At 37.5% G+C, this 24961-nt stretch overlaps 1 protein-coding gene across 4 annotated transcripts; it reads right to left on the bottom strand.

Moving 5' to 3' along the window:
• Positions 1 to 1696: 1696 nt before the first annotated feature.
• On the bottom strand, positions 1697 to 24955 carry coro2aa (coronin 2Aa). 4 transcript variants are annotated; one of them, XM_057330737.1, is made up of 12 exons: positions 24830 to 24955; positions 11461 to 11661; positions 9720 to 9836; positions 9419 to 9568; positions 8242 to 8421; positions 7699 to 7815; positions 7104 to 7208; positions 6685 to 6781; positions 5410 to 5522; positions 5162 to 5252; positions 2740 to 3002; positions 1697 to 2588 (listed from the first exon to the last, which is right to left on the bottom strand). In XM_057330737.1, exons 1-12 carry the CDS (start codon positions 24878 to 24880, stop codon positions 2457 to 2459), a joined length of 1617 nt encoding a protein of 538 aa, XP_057186720.1. In that variant the 5' UTR covers positions 24881 to 24955; the 3' UTR covers positions 1697 to 2456. The 4 variants fall into 4 exon arrangements, with proteins under 4 accessions (XP_057186720.1, XP_057186718.1, XP_057186722.1 ...); XM_057330735.1 differs by lacking the exon at positions 24830 to 24955 and adding an exon at positions 21397 to 21619; XM_057330739.1 differs by lacking the exon at positions 24830 to 24955 and adding an exon at positions 13408 to 14006.
• Between the last annotated feature and the right edge of the window lie 6 nt (positions 24956 to 24961).

The following is a 24961-nucleotide window of genomic DNA, read 5'->3' as shown; positions in this document are numbered from 1 at the left end:
CTGAGATACAACCGTTTAAAACTCTGGAGCGCAAAAAAATCAAAATATTGAGAAAATTGCCTTTGAAGTTGTTAATCAGGGGCACTGTGGCAGACCATCCACTCACAAAAATAAAGTTTTTATATATTTAACGTAGGAAATTTACAAAATATCTTCATGGAACATGATCTTTACTTAATATCCTAATGATTTTTGGCATAAAAGAAAAATCGATAATTTTGACCCACACAATGTATTTTTGTCTTTTACTAAAAATGTTCCCGTGCTACTTAAGACAGGTTTTGTGATCCAGGGTCACAAATTAAGACCAAAACAGCAGTACTAGAGCCCCCTCCTAGCTGCGGGGTGTTTCTAAATTAAGATCTTAACTTTAACCAGGCGGTAATAAGGTATTAAGCTTGTTTACATTATTTATACTAAGTCATTTAATCCATACACTCTTGTTAGACTTGGATACTGCTGTAACCAGGACATCGTTTGCCCCTGCGTCAAACGATGCGGAAGTCAAAATACCGGAAGTGTGAAAAAGGCTTATAGAGGGTATGCACGTGTCGTCACTTTCCCACTTGAACACACCGGAATGCGCCTGCTTGAGTGGTAAAACACAAAATGAATGGTTACAATATCAGGAAACGCAATTCCGTGCAACATTTGAGTGTCTAAGAACACCTGATTCCTTTGTAAGTCATAAGGTAGTCATAAGGATCACCGTCGAGTCCACCTGCTTGTAGTTTCAGCAAATAATTGCGTGTTTTAGTCCCGGGTTTTGTTCCTCCTATTGAATGCAGCCATTTTGCCTTAGTTTTACCACTCAAGGGAGTGTGTTCCGTCCGGTGTATAGAGGGTTTGCATTGGCGTCACTTTCCCACGTAAAACACACAAAAAAAACACTATAGAGGGTGTCCAGGAACACTTGATTCCTTTGTAAGTCATAGGGAAGTCGTTAGGATCACCGTCGAGTTCAGCTGCTTGTAATTTCCCTGGTAAAATCCTTTGTGTTTCAAGTTTACGAAACTTAAACTTACTCTAACCATTTAAACTACCTATGATTGTTAAAATTGCCAAAAAACACAGTTGCGTGATGACGTCAGACTCGAAACACCAAGGATTTTTCTTTGCGAATGTGTACCGGACGTTAAGGGCAGTCCACGTTGCTGCTTTGAAACCGTTTATAGCTAACACTTTTTAGAAGTTCTTATCCCAGTTCATTTCTCTAAACCTGTCTTTTTCTAGGAAGTAGGTAATCCGGGGACAAAAGCAGTTTTATTGGGGTTTGAAAATTAATAATTCAAGACTAATCACAGTGTAAAAGACAAGATCAGATAAGACCTTTGGCAAAGAAGCATGGCAACGTGTTTGTCCTGTGTCAGTTTTACCGTAGTGCTTCGAAAGGGAGGGGGGAAGTGAGCAGTTGGTTGCAATTCGCATCCTCACTACTAGATGCCACTAAAATCTCCACATTGCTCCTGTAAATATTTTTTTTTAGAAATCTAAAGAGGCTGCAATCAACGCTGTTCAAACAAAATGTATATGATTTAGAGAAATATCTGAGCAATCTTGGACTTAATTATATTCTGATTGTGTACATGTACATATTAATACATAAACAAACCTTTATTAAAATCATTTGTACAAATGATGGCAAAACATAGTGTTGCAACATTTATTTGTACACAAAAGCAGCAAACACAGTGGGTAAGAATAAAGTAGAGAGTGACATTTTTAATTCACCTTATAAATTGATTGTTTACAGTGCATAAACAAGTCACAAAAGGCAATAATTTGACAGAACATCATGTGATTAAATATACAATATGATTTTTTCAATGTATGGCCAATATTACTACCTTTGTCAGAACCCCAGCTCGTTCAAACAGTGTCTCAATAGTGCATGCTGGGATTTGGTATTTATCTCATTTTATCAAAAAGAAAACTCATTATCTTAAACATCTTCAAGATAATTCTGTGCATATTCAAATACCATTAACCATATTTGAATTTGTTCTAAAACTTTGGATTTGCATCATTTAATGTTTGTAGTATCAAACCTTCTTGTCACACCACTCAATCATAAAAAACAGGAAAATTTAAATAGCAAATAAATCAGCAAAAAAGCATTATTTTAAATCATATTCAATCATAATTACAGCTTGTCCGTGTATAAAGCAAAGAACACATGCTTAATTAGACACATTTTCAATAATAATAATAATAAAAAACATTTCATCTAAAACATTCTAAATTAAAAAAAAATTGCATAGTGCTGAGGCACTATGAGTGCATAGTAAAACACTTCCTGGAAGATTGTATTAATGGACAAAATAAACAGACTCGAGTAAACAGACTTGAGATAATGAGAATGAACCCCATGTGTTTCCATACAGTGTTTTTTAAATGAGGCCATAAAATGAGTTCATATGTAAATGTTAGTGAGGCGAACCTTTGTAGTCAACAGCTCAATGAGTGGATTGCGAGTTTTTTACATTTTTGATCTCCAGTTCGAGTTGTTTTATCCTAACGTCCCTCTGGTTAAGCAGCTCCCTCAACCTTCGGATCTCGTCCTGCTGCTTATAAAAGACTTGACGGAGCTATATGCAAAAACACATACATCAACTTAGATAAACATGGACATTATATTACTGACAAGAACATTCAAGGAAAGAAAGACCACACTTCTACATACTTCCTTAAAACTTTTATTCACCGAAATGCTGATTATATCTATATTATATAGCATACCTCATTCTCTGTTTTCGGCGGCGAGCACTGCGTACTATCCAGTTTTCCGTTGCTGACGTTGGTTGTAGAGCTGCTGTTTTCATCTGTGGATGGAGGCAGTGAGGTGGAGTGGGATTCGTTTTGCTCGTTGTTTTCTTTAGTATTCAGCTGTTCCTGAATTAGCTGCGGCAAACCTGGTCGACTCTGAGAATGATGCGTCTCGATTGAACTCAACTCTGCATAGTCCAGTTTACTTCCAGGCTTCAGTGACATCATCACAGGACCTTCATAACAAAAGTGAATAATTAAGAAATTATATTTATAATATTGCACAGAATTAAATTTGTATAAAACATCTTTAAAGGGGACATTTCATGAAAATCAGACTTTTTCAATGTTTAAGTGCTATAATCGGGTGTCTGGTGCATCTACCAACTCAGAAAACGTGAAAAATGACAATCCAGTAACTTTGTTTACGTGAGCCTATCTCTGCAAGCCTGTGAGAAAACGAGCCGTTCAGATTTCGCTCGCTTTCTGACGTAGGTAGTCGTTCATATTATAATATTACCGCCCCCTTTTCTGAACGTGTCCACCCATGGCGCTGCCGCCATTTTTGTTTTCACAAGCGACATATGTGAATTAGTTCCGACACCATGGCAAAAGTAAGCAAAGCAGGCTAAGTGTTCCCAGCCTGACAGGAGAGCAATGGATTTATTTTGTTTTCAATGGAAATCCACCAGACTGAACGAGGCAAAGCTGCAAATAAAGACATTGGAAGTACCGTTATTTTTTAAGTAAGACCTCAGGGACCTGTGGCAACTTAAAAGTAGGTAAAACGTCATTGTGAAACGTTTGTCCATTCACGCAAAGAAAGCATTGTGTATGGCTTGTAAACACGCAACGGGATTGTCCTGTGTAACGTTACTTTCACTTAGAGAAAACGCGATGCGTTTGTCTTGGGTATCTTCACTTATAGAAAGCAGTGTGTATGGTCTGTAAACACGCGACCGGTTTGTCATGTGTAATTTCGCATGTAGAAAACAATGTGTTTGGTGTTTAAAGATGGAAACAGCGTTTCTCATTCGCTTTATGTGACCCTTCTTTTGTCGATGGAAACACAGGCTCACAGCCCTGGCTGAGTTTTCTGTGAAAAGGGGGCGGAGACTAGCAGCTCATTTGCACTTAAAGAGGCACACGCCAAAACAGCGCGTTTTTCCTCACATGCAAAACTGGGCAATTAGGGCATGGTATAATAAAAGATCTGCGGCGTATTTTGAGGTGAAACTTCACAGGCACATTCTGTGGACCCCTAAGATTTATATTACATTTGTGTAAAAGTAGAAAGAAACCTCTCCTTTAACATAACAAAAAAAAACAATAACACCTGTTTCATACTGCACGCGTGAGCTGCGGTGTAGGCGGAGCGGCAGCAGCGCGTAGGGAGAGCACCGTGCACCGCGCTGCCTGGGTAACTGTTACCACAGTACAACAATGCAATTTCACATTACGTTATTTACATACATCAATGAGCAAAATATCTTCCAGAACTTCATCAAAGCGCTTTTAAGTAGATTGCATAACTATGATTTGTTATATCCGCCTGTTTCATGCTCTTTTAGATCTATGTAGTACAAGTTATAAATAAAAAGCCATCGTGCTTTGAAGGATACGAAGTCACTTAAGGGTTAACTCACCATAGGAGAGAGTGACTGACTTGTGATGTGATCGCTTTTCTCTCACACATACGCAATATAAGCATATAACACGATGTCTATGTAGTTTTATCTGTTTTTTCAGAAGGTTATGAAGACAGTGGGTTTCAGACAGTACACTGACAGCGTAATGCGATCGTTTTCCACTCCTTCATATACAACATAAGCATAACATCTAAGATATACTTGTATTATAAATCCTTTAAATGTGCTGTTGTGGTTTTGGCCCAAAAAACTCCTGGCAAAAGTGTTTTTGAAACTCATGGCGACTGTTAAAAACACATTAGACACCACTTACATGCTTTAAAGGTAAAAGTGTTATTTTTTCCTGTCAATCCATGTGGATTTTGTCCGTAAAGAATGCACTGTCGCTTTAATTGAGCGTTAGCAGCGCAGCAAAAATAGACTCGGCGCCGAAATGATCGCTGCACTGCTGCTTACGCGCCGCTTCTGCTCCACGAGCACGCGCTGCTTACGCGTGCGGTATGAATGCTCTCATCTGTTAAAATGTGCGCCGAAAAAAATACATGCTTCTTACGCTCTGCTTTACGCTTGCTGTGTGAAACCGCTGTAACAGTGCAAATACATGGTGTTTTTATTGACTTTTTTCTGGTTGCTCCCCATATACGCAGGTCTCTGCGTATTCGCATTCTGAAAGTCTAGTGTGACTGTGACATGATTCTATTCTAAAATGCTTTTTAAATGTTGTGGTCCATTTATCTTTATCTAACCTTTATCTAGACCACGGAGCCACTCGTCTGCTGTCAGGGCAGGCCTGTTCCCGGCTGTCATAGGGAAAATGTCCTCTTGATAAGACTCTGACTGCAGAAAAGAAAAACATCACTTTCAAACACTTGCCAGATTATTAGGGACCCTATAATCCGAGTGAGCGCACATTCTGTAACCAATGTGAAAACCTTTCTCTCTATCAACCAATTAACAAACCTAAAGTATCATATGTATTCGAATGGCATTATACCCTTCTTGGCACAATCATGGATAGAGGTTCTATGAGACTTTTGATTGTCACTAGCTTGTAGAATCTGAACACTTCACAGGAACACACATCCAGTCCTCGCTTTGGCATTACACCTAAAAGAAAGCCAAAAACTCTTGATTACAAAATCCACATCATGTGCAAAACCATTTCACAGAAACTTTAACATGCAAAGAAAGTATTTGGACACTTAAGCCAAATAGCCACTTAATTTAATGTCTTTAATAATACAATGACATTTAAGTTTGTAAATGATTTTTGGGGCCATTGTAAACATGTTAAATGAGAATGTTCCGTTCACTCAAAATGTATGTGACACATATGTAACCCTGGACCACAAAACCAGTCATAAGTAGCATGGGTATATTTGTAGCAATAGCCAACAATACATTGTATGGGTCAAAATTATCGAGTTTTCTTTTATGCCCAAAATCATTATGATATAAAGTAAAGATCATATTCTATGAAGATATTTTGTAAATTTCGCTAAGGAAATGGGCTGGAAACACGCCTACAAACTTTGCTCGCTGCTGCCCTTTCTTTGGGAATTACCCACTCAAGTTTGGTGAATATTCGCCTCGGGTTCATCTACTCTCCACAACGTCATTACAGCGGTAAGCCAATAGAGAGCATTAAAACAAACCTGTTTCTTCTTAGCAACAGCCTGCTAAAGCATCTCTGATGGACAACTTTAAAGGCGATTTTCTCAATATTTCGATTTTTTTGCATCACTAGATTCCAGATTCCAGATTTTCAAATAGTTTTTTCTCTTCCAAATATTGTCCTATCCTAACAAACAATACAACAAAGGAAATCTTATTTATTCAGCTTTCAGATGACGTATAAATCTCAATTTCCAAAAATTGACCCTTATGATATTGACCCTTATGGTTTTGTGGTCTGCATATGAATGGTCACATATGCACCGAACATTCTATAACAAAATCTATATTTGTGTTTATTTATTTTATGCGTATACTTCTGCTGAATTAAATCAACATCATAATGACAACAGATAAAATACAGTAGTGTTTTTCCAACCTGAAAATTGAAAGAAATGACACACAAAAAACCTTGCTTTTAAGCCATTTTTGCTATTCAAATGATGTTGTCACTGTGCTTGTATGTGTGTGGGGAGTTGGAATATGTGGTCTATGAGGACATTTGTAAAACAACATGGGTAGTATATGGGTTTTACAACATAATCATGGTATTGTCGTAAACTGAAAGGCCAAAAAATGGGTTGGTTATACTCACCCATTCCCTTCTGTGGAAGAAGAGATCGGTATTCAGTCAGATAGTGCACATATGGCTTCTCTGGGCTGATTTCATAGTATCTGATATTACCATCACCCTAAAGTTTAAGGGAAGATTGTGTTATTCATTAAAGGAACAGTTCACCAAAAAAAAAAAAAAATCTGTTCTGATGAACACAAGATATTTGGAAGAACGCTTTGTAACCAAACAGTTCTTGGCCACCATTGACTACCATAGCAGAAAAAAAAGCTTTATAGATTTCTTTGTTCCGTTGAACACAAAAGAAAATATTTTGAAGAATGTGGAAAAGCAAACAGTTCTGTGGCACCTTTGACAAAATACTGTCTTTGGGTCTTTTTAACAATCCTATTACCGTGGAACTAAAAAAACTAGTTTCAACTCCGGGCATATGTACTTACCTTTCCAGCTATGTACAGCATGTGTGTGTCAGGGTCATAGAATGGAAAGAGAACCCCAGAGGAGCCATCCAGGTCCTCTGAATAGGATGGCTGAGAGAGGTCCTCCTGCAACACACAAGTATGTATATGTATTTAGGAATCAAAACACGTTTCATACTTTGTTTTTATTAAACTACAAGAGAATTTATATAAATTAAACATACAAGTACAAAAAATTGAACTGTGCAGAATACTATGACTGCTATATCATGACTGTTTCACCAGAGGGAAAATTAGGACCTTCTGATTGATTTATTACTTATACAGCCTCTCAGATATTAGGTTGATAACAATCCTCCAATGTAGTATTTGTTAACATTAGTTACTGAACAATGAACAAATGTGAAAAAAAGCAATTATATTACTATTAACTAAATATTAGGTTTTTAATAAATAAAGCTATATTGCTCATTTTTAGTTATCTAATGCATGAACATGTTAATGACTAATGTAAATGTTCCCTCAATAATTAAATGAAATTAAAGAATTGGACGTAAAACATGATATGTATGTACTGACACAGCCAGTATTTTGAATGTGGTTGAGCAGCTCTTACTTGATCCCAAAGTGCAATCTGACGATGGTTCCAGCGTGAATTCCCTGTGGAAAGGAGCATTTTCATGTTTCCTAGAAATAGCACTTTACTGGCTTTGTGTGTCTTGCAATTTGTCTCCTGTAATCACACAGTACACGTGAGTTTAAAAATAATTGCACATTTCCTCTTTCTCCGTCTCACATACTGTTTACTGGTGAAAAATAGATCAAAGACCAGAAAAGTAAAAAAATGAATCATCTTAAATCAAGAAATAATTTCTTTGACTGTCTTGCTGAGTCACATGAAGAGAAAGTGTGAAGACAAGCTGATGCTTGACCTCTGGATAACACATCACCTAAAGGTGCTGGTTTAAGATGTGTGATGTTTATAGAAATGTACAACAGGAAGTACATTTCCGAACAGTCACACATACCTCAGACAAAATAAAAATGGAATATATGTCAATAGGGTCATGACTGGTTTTACCCTTTACTACGTGAGATATACAAACAGTATGCCAAGCAGAATAACAAAGAACTATTAATAAGACTAATGGCCACACACCTGTAAAAGGACTCCAGTGCGTGGATCAATTACTCTGATCTTCTTGTCTTTGCAAGAGGTGGCTAGTCTGCTGCCATCTGTGTTAAAGGACATGGACAGAACCACATCCGGGTGCAAACTGATGGACTTCACAGGGTTCTTGATCACCTGCTCAGGAATGTCAAGATTCCACACCATAACCTGTACATAGACACACAAAAAATTTCCAACACAAATGTCACGTTTTAACTATGGTTGTAAAAGATTATTGGCTTCAGATGATTTTCTATAAGCAAGAACCCTACAGTTACTTCTAGGGAACATTGCAAAGAATGTGAGATGAGGTGAGGGACAGATGCTGTGTCCGTTTCATCAATGATTCAGGGGATTTAATTATAGTAACCTGGTAAACTTCACTTGCTTAGAGACTGATACACCATAACTGCATCCTCACAGTTCACACAAAGCTTTGTGGGAAATGTTCATTCGTAAAGGAAGTCTATATTTTACTTAATATTCTCTTTATCTAAAAATAATTACTGGATGTTTGTTGCATTTGACGTAACTATTCTACTCGCACTTGCCCCCTTTCCTGGCAAACAGCTTTCAAATAAGATTGTGAATGAATGAATCCAAACCATGGCCTCAGATGCGTGACTGTTTCATAATTATATATTTAATAATAATTACATAATACTATTTATAATGATAATATAAATATACATCATATATAAAATCTCGATTCTATGAATGACTGACTAAATGTTAAGAGTTAATTACACTAACAGATTTGTTACATCAAACTCATCTATCTGAGGTAGAGCAAGACAAGCTAATACGAATTTAAAAGACAAATGTTTTTTATGATAAATGAGAGAATAGATTTAATTCAATTAGTTCACATTTATAATTACTTGAATGTTCATTTTGAATCCCATATACTGTAATCTTCTAAATACTGCACAACTACACTATAGTTTCAGCAAAGATAAAGAGTTTGGTGCCAGACCCTTTTCCACCCAGTAGGGACACATTTTATAATCTTTTATTTTGATGGTGTAGTATTGTATCACATAATAATAATGTGTTGTATGAGTTGTTACTGTGACTGTAAAGATTTGAAATGCTTTCCTGGGGCTGACTTCACTTAAAACTTGTCAGTCTTCATTCCCTGACACAATGTGTCTAGTGCAAGTACCTGGTAGTCATAGCCAGTGCTGAAAATAATGTTGTTGGCAGTGGGGTGCCACTCAATAAGGCCAACACGGCGTGAATGACCCTGCAGCTCTTTCCTAGGCACTGTGATGTTCTTCATAACGCCGTGTTCAGGGATGTCCCAGATCTTTACCTGAAAAACAATTACATACATGCATGATTATCTATATACAGGTGAAAATCTGAACTCAGCTAATGAACTGCAGGCTCAGATCGACATTAGTCAGATCAGTTTACCTGACACCAGTGTGAATTTGAAGTGCATTCAGTATGTTCACACTTACTGTGGCGTCCTCTGAACACGATGCTATACAGAAGTCATGAAACGGATTCCATTTAATGTCGAGCACATTGCCTCTGTGACCAGAAATCTTTGGATGGTGAGGATCGACCTTGCCAGTCTGTGAGAACACAGATACACACACATATTTAAGTACACACACAGGTACATACATACAAACAGTAGTGGCCAAAATTGGTGTCTTGAGGACAAAATGTTTAGCATTTCTTTCAGACAAAATAATTGGGTAAATAGTATAGCACAGGGGTGTCCAATGTCGGTCCTGGAGGGCCACTGTCCTGCAGAGTTTAGCTCCAACTTGGCTCAACACACCTGTTTGGAAGTTTCTAGTCTACTTTGTGAGACCTTGATTAGCTGTTCAGGTGTGTTTGATTATGGTTGAAGCTAAACTTTGCAGGACACTGGCCCTCCAGGACTGACTTTGGACACCCCTGGTATAGCATATCAGGGAATGTAGGTTTCATTTGAATATACAAAAAAAGTTTGTATCCTAAACATAAGTGTGTTTTGTTTTTGTTTACTTTTTTTAATAAAATCTCACCAAACCAAGCTTGCAGCTACTGTAAACAAAGGAACAGGATAAAACACACCAGATCCATTCTCTGAAAACTAGCCTCAATAACATATGCAAATTGGATTCTTTGGTAAATTTAACTTGCTTTGCATCTATTTATATATTTCTACTTCAAAACAAGACAAATGTACTTTTTACTATTTTTCCCAGTGAAGAACAAAACAAAAGTGCTTACAAGTTAGGGCAAAAATCAGAGCATGCCACATTTGTCTGCAAAAGACAGCAGAAGCAAGTCTCAGCAAGGAGAGTATCCTTTAGTAGCCCAAAGACAATTACGCAATCTATATGACTCAGTCAACAAGTGACGAATCTTGACTTCATCATTATTAAGATCTTAAAAGACAACTTTATAGGCACTGTTTCTTGTTGCCCTGAGATATTCATTACATTAAATTGTGATGCAGTCAGGCTACTATATGTTTTGAGCCTTTTTGTGTGGAGTTTGCATGTTCTCCCTGTGTCAGCGTGGGTTTACTCCGGGTGCTCCAGTTTCCTCCCACAGCCCAAAGACATGCAGGTTAGGTTGATTAAGGATTCCAAAATGTCCCCCCAACTTGTGTATGGATTGACTGTTTCTCGCCACGAATATAGCCTGAGATGCTGGAATGGCGTTAAGAATGAATAAAACAAACAAACTATATGTTTTGCAACTAAACAGAATTTTATTTCGTATTAAAATACATTTTTGTTAACGGATGAAACTGATGTTTAGGGGTGAGAGTAATGATACAAAATGAGGCCTGCAGCATGTAACCTGTGTCATTCCTGAGACATGAGGTAATATCTCTCTGAACACGAGACGCTCAAAAAACCAATGAGCAGTGAGGAGTGTGTGTGTGGTGTGTGTGCATGTGTTCACAATACTAAATTAAGTCTATTTAGATCTCTATGAAAATGTGTCGTGATTGGTTGCCCTAAAGAAAGAACATGTGAAGACACAAGACTGAAGAAAATCTGATAACAGTGAGTCTACTGTAAGGGAGTTAAAAATATACACAAATATATATTACTTTTATATTCAAAAGCAACCATTGAAACACTTAATCAACCACAAACTATTCACCGACAGTGGTGCCTTAACTCAGCAGGTTATTCTTAAAGAATGCAACATGACTCGTATGTTAGACTTTTAAAGAGAGGTAGGGCTTACATGATGGATGGACAGCACCAGGAAAGCCCCGCCCCCTGCACATTCAGTGATGACAGCGATAAAGTGAGGGTTGATGGCACAGAGGTGGTTGTCATGAACGCTCCGGGTAATGGGCACACCATCATAGCAATTCTCTTTTGTGGCTGGCTTCCCAAACACGTGGCGATACTTGGAGCTACGGTACTGAGGACGCCATGTCATCTAGAGTAAAACAAAACGATCAATAACAAGTCCTGGATAAATATCGGTAACAATAATATAATATTTTAATTGAATTCCCTGATTAATATCCCCATGACCTTGGCATGGCAAGAGCTATGTAGCCTATAATCAGCTAAACTATAAGAACATTGCACATAGAGGCAGTGTACATAAAATGATGATTCATCAATTATTTAGCATTAAAAATTAGGATGAAGACATCTATGAAGAGATGTGGTCTCCATTTTGTCTTGTTTATAGCAACAGCTCATTCTCCAGACATCGCAAACTACAAATATGAATGTTAAAACATGTCTCAACACATGCACCATGAGTGTATATTTTTTCATACATTTCCTTGTCTTTCTTGAAAATGCTCATTGATAACATAGATCCAGTTCTTAGATCCCTCTTTGGAAACCAAGAAATATTGCACACCAGATTAAGAAGATATTTATAAAAAGCACACACTAGAGCACAGAACAGGGAAATATAGATTGAAATGAGCATTTGTGATCAGAACCGGGCTTTTCTATAATATAGCTGAAAATGAAAACGTACTATTATTTCTTTAGAATTCAAAGGGCCTAAGTTCTATCCATCCTCTACCCTTATGTATTTCTTTCTACTTTCTTCTACCAACTGAAATATCCATGTGGGCCTTTTTCTATCATCTTTACCTACAGGAAACATCAGAGAAAATCCCTAAATGCCAAGCGCGTTTGACTTTAACAGCTAGTCTGAAGTTCACAAAAAATGTCAGTTTTTGACTAGGTAAAGTTCTCCTGTACTGAGAAAAGCACCCTCAAATCTTTTCATAAGAAAACCTGTTGTTCCAACAGTTGCTAGATGTGTACAAGTCGTGTGTGTCATTGAATTCTGTGGTTGAAGATCTGATTGGAGAGTAGGGTTGGCTGGTGTAAGCAAAAATCTTTATTGCATATTATCCCATAGTTGAATATGTGATTTTAAATTTAAAAATGGTGAATGATTCTCTTTAAAAAAGGTAGGCCTATCACACTATAGAAAGTATTTTTTATATTTGAACAATTTTACCCGTTCCACTTATCTCTGCACACAGTAGGATTGATGTTCAGCTATGCAAAATCGTACGTATGTGCCATGCATTGAACGTGCTATTTAAAGAACGAATTCCAAAGAAATTACAGTCTTATCTGGGCATGAAAGGGCAAGGGAGCACAAACATGTATCACACCACTCATAAATCATGTGTGATTTGCAATATCACATATTCATGTTCATGAATTAACAGTCAACAAGAAACATACTGTACTGCTCAGATTAGATGACGAAACGTAGTTTATAATAGTGTTTGCATATTAACAAATTATTTTGTAATGTTTGAGTTGTCCAGCTTTGGAGGGCTGGTGTAATGATTAACAGAATGATGGATTAGCCAGCGTGGGTGTGGTGGTAGGTAACAATATATCGAATTGATAGAAATCAGAGTAATACCAGACAACCGATAAACTTTTGAATTACAGTAACTAAAATAACCACACCACAAATGGCAGACAGAATCTAACAATTTCCTGACTTAAAGTTTTAAAGTTACAGGATTTTCCTACAATCACATCCCCTACTGGAAATGATAATGACAATATACAGTACATACTGTGTACTGAGCATCGTGACATAATATCACGTTTTCCTCCATCCCTGCAAACCCCTTACAGGCAATATCTGAAACAAAAACAAAACCACCAATATGAACCAACTACTCACCCTGTCTGTGCCGCGAGAAAAAAAAAATGCACAAAATAACAGTGGAGGAGAAGTAGTCCCTGTTTGCCACTTCCACTGGCAGAGTTATAACTCCATTTTATCTCACGTGTACATTTTAGAAGAAGCGAATGAAAAACAAAGGAAGATCCTCAATATAAGAGCGAGAAAAGGAGATCTAAAAACCAGATGTCAGGCGTCTGCCCCGCAGCATAAAGGTGGACAGAATGCAAGCAGCACGTCCAGTGTTTGTTAGCAAAGCAGGTAAGAGATCATGTGTGCACACTCCCTAAATGGGTGGTGCCTTCCATCAGAAAGCAGAACAGAGCGGGTTGGTGTGAAGGAAAGACAGATCAGAAGAAGTTCCCCACAGGCAAAATGACAAGCTGTTTTTCGGCATGATTGTAAGTAAATCTCGGAAAAAATCTGACTTTAAGTCTCAATGTCCGCATTTCTGATGCATTTGTTCAGGCAATGTCACCAATATCCAATATACCTATAAATGTTGCTATAGTGGCGATGTACGCATCGGCACTCCAAGAGTCTGGAAGGAGACTATAGTATAAAACACCAGAAATGTTGCCTTACGTCTATTATGGCACCTTGCTATAGTCCTCCTGAGCTCAAAACACACTTGAGAGAACATATAGGCCTCAGTGAAACCTAAAAATGTAAATTCTGTCATCATTTGTCATTCCAAACCTGTATGATTTTCTTTCTTATGCAGAACACAACAGAAGATATTTTGAAGAATGTTGGTAACCAAACAATATTATACCCCATTGACTTCCATTGTATGGACGCAAAATCTGACATTTCTTAAGATATATTTTGTGTTTCACAGAAGAGTCATTGGTTTCAACCATTTCTTGGCAACATTTTTGCCATTTACATCTACAGTTAATATTAAATAATGCACAACAAACATATTTAGCATATTAGGATTATTTAAGTTTACACAAATGAACAGGAAATGATCTGCAGTTGTTAAAGTGATGGGGCGGCATGTGTTACAGGAAAGGGGGAGAGTAAACACGCACATGGACGAAGTCCAGTCCACAGGTCAGACTCGGTCTGACAGAGCAGACGGAAGCTGGAACAGTTTCACTTTTATCAAATAATATCAGAATATGCCTGAGCAGCTTGACAGGGAGATTCTGGAAAGCTGAGAAATGTCCAGATATTACAGACATTATGGTAATGGCTAGCAAGGAGAGAAAAGCTCTATATACCTAGATCTTTTAGTTTGGAATCAGTCGAAGGTATTTGATCTTAATAGGGGCGATCTGCATTTTGACAAAACAGCACCTGGTTTCAGTTTCTGGGCCATTAAGACCCCACCAAATTGTATGTACATCCCTATGGATGGGACACTGTCATTAGTATTGTCTTGGATTACCCTAGGCATGGTCTGTTGTTATGTTAATAGTCCCTAAAATGCACCTTTGCTATGTCTGGTTGAGTTTCCCAATGTAAGTGGTGTTTATCCTGTTTTACATTTCTATTCTTGCAAAGGAGGCCTTTCGGTGAGGCATGTTTTGGAAATAAATAGCAATGACAATAAAGTGTATATGGGTAGTGTACATATACTGTGTGTATGGTGTTTCCTTTGAAAACAAACTGTTAATATTTTATGTTATATTATTAATATAAATATTTATAATAAAAAATAGCATAAGAGAGATTTATCTTCAATGTTCAAGTTTTGATCACATTTAGAGTTTTATTTGTCAACTACTCAATACATATAGAATACGTCCTCTTTGCCATTAAAGTGAAATAACTTTTAATATAAACATTGAGGTTTAAAAGTGAACAGAAATATATTAAAATACACTATTTATTAGACTCCGTACAAATCTCATGGCTATGAACGCAACAGGAGTTAAAGGGTGGTTCACAAAACAGCGAATATTTCCAAGTTCCAGAAATTTCCAATAAATTTGTGTAATGTCGTTTTGCATTCGCCCACCCCCATGCGTCTTCAAGCAGTTTGCTTTGCAAATAGGGTAATGGATCACTGAGGGAGATGAACTACGTTTGTGTTCTGTGTAAAACCTATTGGTTGAACAGATGAAATCATAAAGTGAGTTTCTGGAATCCTGTTTAGGTAGGCCTATAGAAAAATGTAAATTCGTTACCAATGTACTAAATCTACAGGCTATGACTCATTTGTGATGGTTTGCTTTTTCTAAGAGTGGGAATGTTTGATTTGACTTTCAAAGAATACATTTGAATAACAATATCCTACACAAAAAAATGGCAGAACCAATATAGTTTTTCTGGTAGGTAAATTCAACAATAAAAACATTTAAACCGATTTAAAAAATAACTTTATAATAAAATGTGTTTTTGAGCAATACACATCATGACCTATATGCATGTTTAAACCTTTAAACCAGGCTAAAACCAAATTTAAAATACGGGTGGAGTCAGAAAAGTGTGTATGTGTATTAGGGCTGAACGATTAATCGAAATCGAATCGCAATCGCGATGTGAGACGTTGCGATTTGCTAATCGCAAGAGGCTGCGATGTGGAAGCGATGTGAAAAATAGGAAACGCGTCTGTTCCAAGCCCGCTTTGAGTGGCATTCTTGCTAACTAACTGAGTGAGCGCACCTCCGTTATGCCTAATCAGCACTGCCCCAGCCAACTGCATAAACGTCCGTCATTAAAAAAACAAACATACAGAAGGCAGGAGAGAGACAGTGTGTGTTATTATGGCATCTGCAGAGTCAGATCGATCATATTAGGCAAATAAATACTAAAGAACCGTCCAATTCAGAACACCGCACACACAGCCTGTCATACTCGCGCTTCTCTGCCCCGCGTTGCGCGGACGAGCCGTTTAAATTTGACGCGCATACACAGCCTGTTTCGTAATGACGTTTATAGTACTTGAGTCCGGCTCGGGCATCTGGCAATATGGACGAGGCTTGACGCACGCGCGCACCCTGTGTAAACTCACGCCTAGCTCCGCGTTTCAAACAAATGTAAATTCTATCTAACTGTTTTGCTAATTTCACTTGGATGAAATTAAACATTCAGCACATTTTTTACTTGTTTTAAAAAATCCCACATACTTAAACAATAATAAATCAGCCTATGTAACCTATGAACTATTTTAATAATTCACTAACACAATAGAAAATGTTATGGATTTAAAAGTTACAATGGGAGTTGTATTTGTTTTAATGGAAACTATAATAGTGTACACTGGTATTTGGATTCTGTTGGTGTGATGTAATCTGGAAATTGGGAACCAATTGAACAACAGTAAGCCCTATTTGAATAATGCCCAAAGCACACTACAAAAATTAATTTGTAATGGTTTTAATGGAAACAATTAAATGTTTTTATTTTTGTTGTTTTCTTTCAGGGTAACTATACCCATACTGTGCTCCACACAACAATATTGAATTGAAGCTTGAATTAGAAAAGTTAAAATCGCAAATCAAATCGCAATCGCAATGTCTGTCAAAAATATCGCAATTAGATATTTTCCCCAAATCGCACAGCCCTAATGTGTATACACATTTGCACTGTACGACAAATGTCGCATACACTTTTTTAGCCGACACATTATTGTTCCAAACAAACTTACAGTACCTTAACCCAAGAAACTAAACTTCATATTGGTTGCTTAAGAAAACAATGATGTTCAACTTACAACTTTAGTCTTTCGCATTCCAGATTCTTAACTATTAGGCTATACCCCCTTGGCTGGATTTGCTGTCAAAAATAGGTAATACATTTTCATCCCTGCCCCTGACATGGAAAATGTAAATTATGCTGAGAAGGAAAATAAGCTGTATTTGAGAAAGATTGTGTGCACCTACACTGCATTAATGGATTCATTTATTGTAATGACACAACTAGTATGAAAAAATATTTACATTTAAGCTTTTAGCAAAGGCTTTTTATCTAAAGCAACTTAAAAAGTTTGTTTATATAAACAATGTCCATTCATGATATTCACTCACAATATTGCCATCTGCTCATCTATACACTACGACATTCAGAAAAGAAACCCTAACTAAATCAATATGTTTATTGACTACTAGAGGGAATTGATGTACTGCACAAACAAACTGTATAACGACTCGAGCATTACAAAGGGCAGTTAGGTCAGTAAGATACCATCCTATTAAAAAACCCACTTAGGCAGAGAGGATGCTGGGAAATGCTCTGATGTTTTTTTTTAGAGTGGGTGCAGGAAACAAAGGGAGGTTTTAGTATACGTTAATTTGATTTTGATGCACTGCCACTCTAAGAGACAGTGAACCATTAGAGAGATAGGCATTTACATGCTACAAAACTGCATTCGAGGTCCTGTACATTTACTGTATTTACTGAATTTGACTGTAATCTTACTTCTTGATACTACATTCTAACAGTATACAGTTTTTTATATAAATTAACATTTTAGGGGCACTTGATGTTTTTCATAATCTTAAAAACCTATGTATATGTCTGAGTGTTTTTGTAAAGAAAAATTGTGCAAACATATTCTATTCTTTCATTACATAACAAATATTTTATTTAAAAAAACTTTTACTGGGTTTCCCCATATAATGAAGAAAAAACAGCCAATAGAGGGTATGGACGTGTCGTCACTATACCACGTGAACACCACGGGCCTCATTTATCAATCTAACATACAAACGAGCGCAGATCCGTGGTCAGAAATCATCCTACGACAGGGTTTACATGTGATTCATCAAACATTAGTATGCCGCCAATCTCATCAAACGAATGATCGTACCTTGATAAATGCGGCGGCTGAAATCGATCAAAATTTACATATCATGCCCCTATAAATTCAGGGTATAGACGCCTCGTCCCTAGATTTTGTGACACGGAGAAACATAATCCGGCCAAAAAGAGGAACTTTTCCGATTTACAAATGAAAGTTTAACCTTGAAAAGCGGAATCGAAGGACGTAAAAAATGGTTTGGAAAGAGATCACTGCTGCGGTTAACAGCGTTGGTGTAGTGAACCAAACTCCAGCTGAGGTTTGTATTTTTTATTGGATATTTATGTTTTGTAAACTATCATTTATTACACTGAAAGTATTGTTGTTGCTTTAAATTACTTTGGTTGTATAATGCATTAAATATAAACAAAATTTATCTGACTTCAGTCTTGAAAAACTTTGTTTAAGTTACATTAATGTGTTAATGTAAAAACGCATGTAGATATAAATTACTGATCATTTTTGCGGCACAATTATAGAGTAATGTTTACATGTAAATGTTTTTATACAGTTTTCTTCATAGGTGAAGAAAAAATGGTCTGTGGTGAAGGAGACAGATGCATGTTTCTAAGCAGGATAAAGGTTTAAAATCTAATGCTGCTTCATTTATTTTTTCTCTTTCATATCTGTCAGAGGCAGGACCAGCGGTCTTCAGGCCCCTCAAACCGGCCTGGATCCTGCCACACAACCTGGGGGTGATGTTCGATGACCAGCTAAAATTCACCTCCCACATTGCAGCAACCTCTCGAACTTGCAGGTATGTGCTCTACAACATCAGGAAGATCAGGCCGTTCCTGTCGGACCAGGCCTATCAGCTGCTAGTCCAAGTTTTGGTCATATAAAGACTGGACAACTGCAATTCTCTACTGGCCAGCCTTCCAACCAATGCAGTCAAGCCCTTGCATATGATCCAGAATGCAGCTGCACGTCTAGTTTTCAACCAGTCTAAAAGAACCCATGTAACACCCCTCCTGATTTCACTTCACTGGCTGCCAGTTGCCGTCCGCATCAAGTTTAAATCGCTGACACTGGCCTTCAGAATAGCAACGGCAAATTCGCCTCTTTACCTTAACTCACTGCTCCAAGTCTACATTCATCTTCGGTCTGAAAATGAGCAACGCTTGGTTGTTCCATCACAGCGAGGCACCAAATCGCTTGCAAAAACCTTTACTCATTCGGTTCCCCTGTGGTGGAATGAACTGCCAGCCTCCACCCGAACTGCAGCATCCTTCACAACAAAAAACAGCTCAAAACATACCTGCTCCGCATTTAAAATCTTGTTGTTCATCCTCTCCTTTGCTTACTCCAGCTTTAATCCTCCTAGTAGCATGGCCTTGTAAACTAATGATACTGTTTAGCGTGTTGACAAAATGTTCATATGCTCTCCTACTTGTAAGTCGCTTTGGATAAAAGCGTCTGCCAAATGAATAAATGTAATGTAAATGTAACCTTGAAATTTCAAACAATTAAATGATCATATAATTGACCCTTCGCTAAGCCCCGCCTTCCTTAGTTACTGTTGCTACGCCTGTCAAGCTTTCACGCCTGGCAAGTGTATTACAGTGTGTATGCACCGGTGTCAGACATTCCCAAGGAGATAATTAGTCATTTTTGGCGAACATGTGAAATATCTGAGAGCAAGACAAAAGAGACTGCAGTGTGCATTCGAGGGATATATCCACGACATAATATGCAACCGATTAGAAAATAATTTAATCAAAATTGAAGCTAAAGCCTATGAATGATAACATTCTCCCGCTTATATTTTAGTAGCGCGCCAGGCTACTGCTCACACGTCATGGGTCTAATCTACGCCTTGGACCTGGCAAGAGCCAGAGATGCTTAGCTGAGCCATACATCATCAACAACACAAACAAATTTCCGTCTGCCTTTAATCATCTTATTTTACGTTCAAATATATGCATTATGAACAAAGAACCGTCATTATTTCCAAGCAATGATGTGCTGCGTTAGCTAGCTAGCTAACATTAGCGTGCTCTTACCTTGGAACAAACATAGGTGTTTTTGTTAATCCTGTCGACCTTTAGTGGGACATTCTAAAACGCTTAACGTACCTAAACAGCGATAAAGGAAAACCAAGTTTCTGTCAAATTTTACTTCTAATAAACACATGCTGCTGTCAAAAGAACGAGCTCTTGGTTCGCCGATAAAGTGAATATCACGTTAAGCGATCTCACCATAGAAGTCCATTATAAGAGAAAACAGATTAACGTGGCTTAGACAAATTTCTGTCATTTTAGTTGTAATTAATACTTCAAAAGCCACCGTGCATTGTGTTAAAAAGTGCAGTAGGGGCTTCTTTATGCCCTGTCTGAAACCAATATTAAGAAATGAGGCTGAAAGGCAATAAAGTTGCTAACTCCTGGCTTCAGTGTTGTTACATCGAGCTGAATAGCCTGTGGAGCAAACTAGAACAAAACAGCACAAATGTTTCTAAAAGCTCTGATAAAAAGGGACAGAAATATAAATGAGATGATACAGTGCGTTGTTTAGGTACGTTACGCCACGTTAAGCTGTTTCCTTATAATGGACTTCTATGGGGGAGAAAACGCTTAACGTGATATTCACTTTATCCGCGGAACAAGAGCTCGTTCTTTTGACAGCAGAAAGTGTTTAATACAAGGAAGGTTTGACAGAAATTTGGTTTTCCGTGATCGCTGTTTAGGTACGTTAAGCTACGCTAAGCGTTTTTCACGTTAAGCGTTTTAGAATGTCCCACATTTAGTTGTGAATGAGGCCTTCCACACTGCTTGATCCACTTCCGACATTTTCGAGAGATCGGGAAGGGAAAAAATTCCACCACCCCGTCCAAACTTTTAGGATACTGGCTATCCGATTTACACAATCCATACGCACAACGCTTCAGCATGTTTCCCTCGCTCGAAAGCTTGACAGACCTCCCGCGCCTAGTTACAGTTGCTAAACCACGATTGGCCTGTGGCAGTTTTCGGGCGTGGCTTAGCGAAGGGTCAATTAGGCTAGAAAAGAAAACATTTTATTAATGTAATGAAAATAAAAAATCGCATAGGAATCTATTTTTACATTTGTTATACTAAACGAAAAAAAAACGAATCTTTCTATTTGTCTTTATTCCTTTTCAGAAGGGTAAAGCATACACAGACCTTCACCCAATCTTAAAACTTGCGCACACGAACCGAGACCTGCCGGAGCGCTCCCACGTGGGTGGCAAAACACTCAACAAAATGACTACTTACAATATCAGGAAACGCAATTCCGCACAACATTTCAGTGTCCAGGAACACCTGATTCCTTTGTAAGTTGCAAGGATCACCGTCGAGTCCTGCTGCTTGTAATTTCAGCAAATAATTGCGTGTTTTAGTCCCGGTTTCCTTGTTTCTCCTATTCTCCTCAGCCATTTTCCTGGGTCTTTTGCCACCCAGGGGAGCGTGTCCCAGGGCGTGTCCCGACATGTTCACATGGGAAAGTGACGACAATGCATACCCACTATAAGAGATACAGTTTAAAAAAGTCACAGGGGTGGCACTTTAAGACACTGCTGCTAAAATGTCAAGAATACATTTCGACAAATCCTAGACAAAATGTGGGTGTTTAAAAGATTCTAAAATGCAACTAAAAACTTTTAGTCACAACCCAATTTCTACAGTAATGTGTTATTCAGTACTTATGCTAAAATATGGAAAATATCCAATAAGAGTTAGTTACTTAGTAAGTAACCCTAAACATTTGGACAGTAGTTTATATGAATAAATAAATTTTAAAATTTTAAAAACAGATACATCAGATTTACTACTTATGTCATGTTGACCTATAAAGTACTACAAACAACAGCAAAAACACTTATACAACACGTGTTGTTAAAGTACAATTTTATTGGGTCAATATTAGATTTTTTATTATCTAATCGGCTGATTAATTTTTACATTTGGTCGATAATTTTTTATGTCCGGCCCCTACATATCGCCTAGCATTTTGTTTTAAAAAATCCACTCGGGTGTAAAAATGACCATAGTAAAATGGGTCATGTGAGGTGAATGAGATACAAATATTGTAGGGTAAGTTAGGGTGACCATACATGTCATTTTTCCTGGATGCGTCCTGGCCAGGATTTCTATAGCTATGTCCTCCAGAGGTTGCATTTGTCGGGCGCATACGCCATCCCGGTTGTCTCATTTCAGTTAAAAAAATTATAAAATTATAACATTTAGTTCTCTTAAGACGTAATCATTGTAGTTTCATTATTACCTTGACATGTAACGGTTGCTTTCCTAAAATAAAACCTGTAATAATAAACCTCAATGACGTATGCGACCTCATAGAAATCCTGGCCAGGGCGTGTCTGGGAAAAATGGCACGTATGGTCACTCCAGGTAAGGTAAGAACTTATATTTTATTCATATTTAGCCACATTTAGCTGCCCAAGATTAACGTAACATTCATGGTATCAAGTCTGTTTAAATGCTAAGCTACATGCTACTAACTAGCCACGTAATACACGATAATTCATTTAGTTTCACCATTTTTGTGTGTGTCACTTATTTACTGTAGTTGCATTTGTGTTATTTCGGCCACAATGCTTTTTCGGCATTGTGCATTAAAAAACATTTCAGTCGACCACTAATTCTTGGTACTTAAGGGACTGTTACAAAGCAACTTTTAACCAGTAATTTCACTGTTAAAGGAAAGTTTACTTGAAAACAAAAATTGATTACCAATTACCATTGATTACCAATGTTCTTCAAAATATCTTCTTTTGTTTTCTGCAGAAGAAAGAAGGTCATAAAGGTTTGGAATAACATGAAGGTGAGTAAATTATGAAACTAAAGAATTTCCATTTTTGTATGAACTGTTCCTTTAACTACAGAGATCTCACCTTTCCCTTCCACACATGGACTGGGGCACTTAAGATTTTAAGGGGAAGCAGATTTTGTTTCGCAACAGAGACTACAAATGAATATACACACACACAACACTTATGAATTAAGGACGTTGCATGTCTGCCATTAGATTTTGAGATTGATAAATCTGGGTCGGTCAGAAACACAGACATAAAAATATAACCTGGTGGTGACATTACAATCTAAAAAACAAAAAACCGAGCAGTCTAAGAATGCAATCACCTTTCCTACAGTCATTAGTACAGCCAGAACTCTGACTACAGCAAAGTCTGGTGCATTTTGCAGCTTAAACTCATCAATAAACTGCCCACTTGGACAGAAAGAGACATTTGACTGACATGTAAAGCAATCAATCACAATTCATTTCGGGGTTTTTTACATGCCACTGATGGGTAGGATTATTAGAGATACATGATACCACAATAATGGACCTACATGAATAAAAAAATTTAAAAAATGGACATAAAAAACTGAGCCCTCTTCAAAGTTGCTTAAGGTCACCCAATCAGAATAATGCTCATCTTGATGAGTATAGTCTTTTATTGCCTACAGTGTATGTGGCCATGCAGTGTGAGGATAAGTCTCCAATACACTGCAAACTCCAAGAAAGTGGAGGCAAATAAAATGGCATGTAGTTATTTGTTATTTAACAGACCATTAATCTGAATTGCTCTAATTTACAAAACATAAAAACACACTACTAATCAAATATAATGTTCTTCAAAGTTAATTGCTATCCAGTGTAAAAATACACTGCCAACAGTAAACGTCAAACAGAGAAAACAGTGTTTGTGAACTATCCATTAACAATAATTACCTGTTTGCAAAGGTATAAGGAAAAATACATTCATATAAAGGAGTGCCCCACATGGACAACAGAAACAGCCAATGTGTCCAGGACAAGACCCAGAATGCAGCAGCACTCAGGGCTAAGGGACATGTTTGCACACGACCACACCTCCCTTTAACATGTCTTACCCTGAGGACTTTGACACCTGGCAACCTTCATAAGCTATCTTTACCAGCACTCACTCTCACTCGGGCCATGCCATTTCCTCCATTTAGAAACATGTAATCCTGAACGTATATGCGAAAATGTGTACTGACGTTACAATGTCATGATGTTCACTTGTCAAAGAAAACGTACTGGGAGATTTTGTTATTTGCACAATGCGTAAATAATTCTGCAGGGTACAATCGCAACAATCCAGAGATTCTTATCTATACTGGAACTGAAAAACAAGATAGTATGCTGTAATGTAAGAATTTGAAATATGTAATACAATGAGTTCACAAACGGAACAGGTGCAAATTTAGTATAACTCACCACTTCACACCTGAAGTAGCCCATCAGTCAATGATCTTTACATAAATAAGTTACTTTACTTATACATTCTCAGATCTGCCTTACAAAAAATCCATTATTGAAACGTCACATGTAAACAGTTCACAGATTTTAAAGCTTTCGAAACTCATACGTAGTAAACAGACGTCATAAGGGTGGGATAAAGTTTACACTGGAAAAAAGCACAAATATAGAACAGGGAACATGTGTTGCATAATAGGATACACTGGAATTACTAAGCAGACAGTCCTTTTATAGTGACTGTGCCAATCAAAGCATGATATGAAAAGCATAACTAGGAGGACGATGCACTTCATCACCTTCAAAATAAAAAAATAATAAAATGAAATTAGTTAAAGATAACGCTGCCCTGAACACATTCGACAGAAAGAAAACTACAGGCAAGTAGGAAATTAGTTTTCTTACCTTTGTGATGATGATCAAGTAGTATGAGGGAAATGACGGTGCAACCCACATGTACTAAATCCGCGTCTTTTTAAACATTCGTAAATGAGTCACTCACAGAAATGTGTCACAGAGCGAGAGAGCGAGAGCGAG

This window comes from Triplophysa rosa, linkage group LG4 (genome assembly GCF_024868665.1).
Source record: "Triplophysa rosa linkage group LG4, Trosa_1v2, whole genome shotgun sequence".
In the NCBI taxonomy this organism is placed as follows: Eukaryota; Metazoa; Chordata; class Actinopteri; order Cypriniformes; family Nemacheilidae; genus Triplophysa; species Triplophysa rosa.
The sequence above is the reverse complement of the archived record's forward strand: the minus strand, read 5'-3'. Positions and strand labels throughout refer to the sequence as shown.

Excerpts from the sequence above, each read along its gene's own strand:
- coro2aa (XM_057330735.1), bottom strand. The coding sequence starts at position 21,612 with ATGTCGGGACACGCCCTGGGACACGCTCCCCTGGGTGGCAAAAGACCC. Across the intron at positions 9,569-9,719 it reads CGTGTTCAGAGGACGCCACA|GTAAAGATCTGGGACATCCC; the intron begins GTAAGTGTGAAC and ends ATTGTTTTTCAG. Across the intron at positions 3,003-5,161 it reads GCTCCGTGGTCTAGATAAAG|GTCCTGTGATGATGTCACTG; the intron begins GTTAGATAAAGA and ends TTTGTTATGAAG.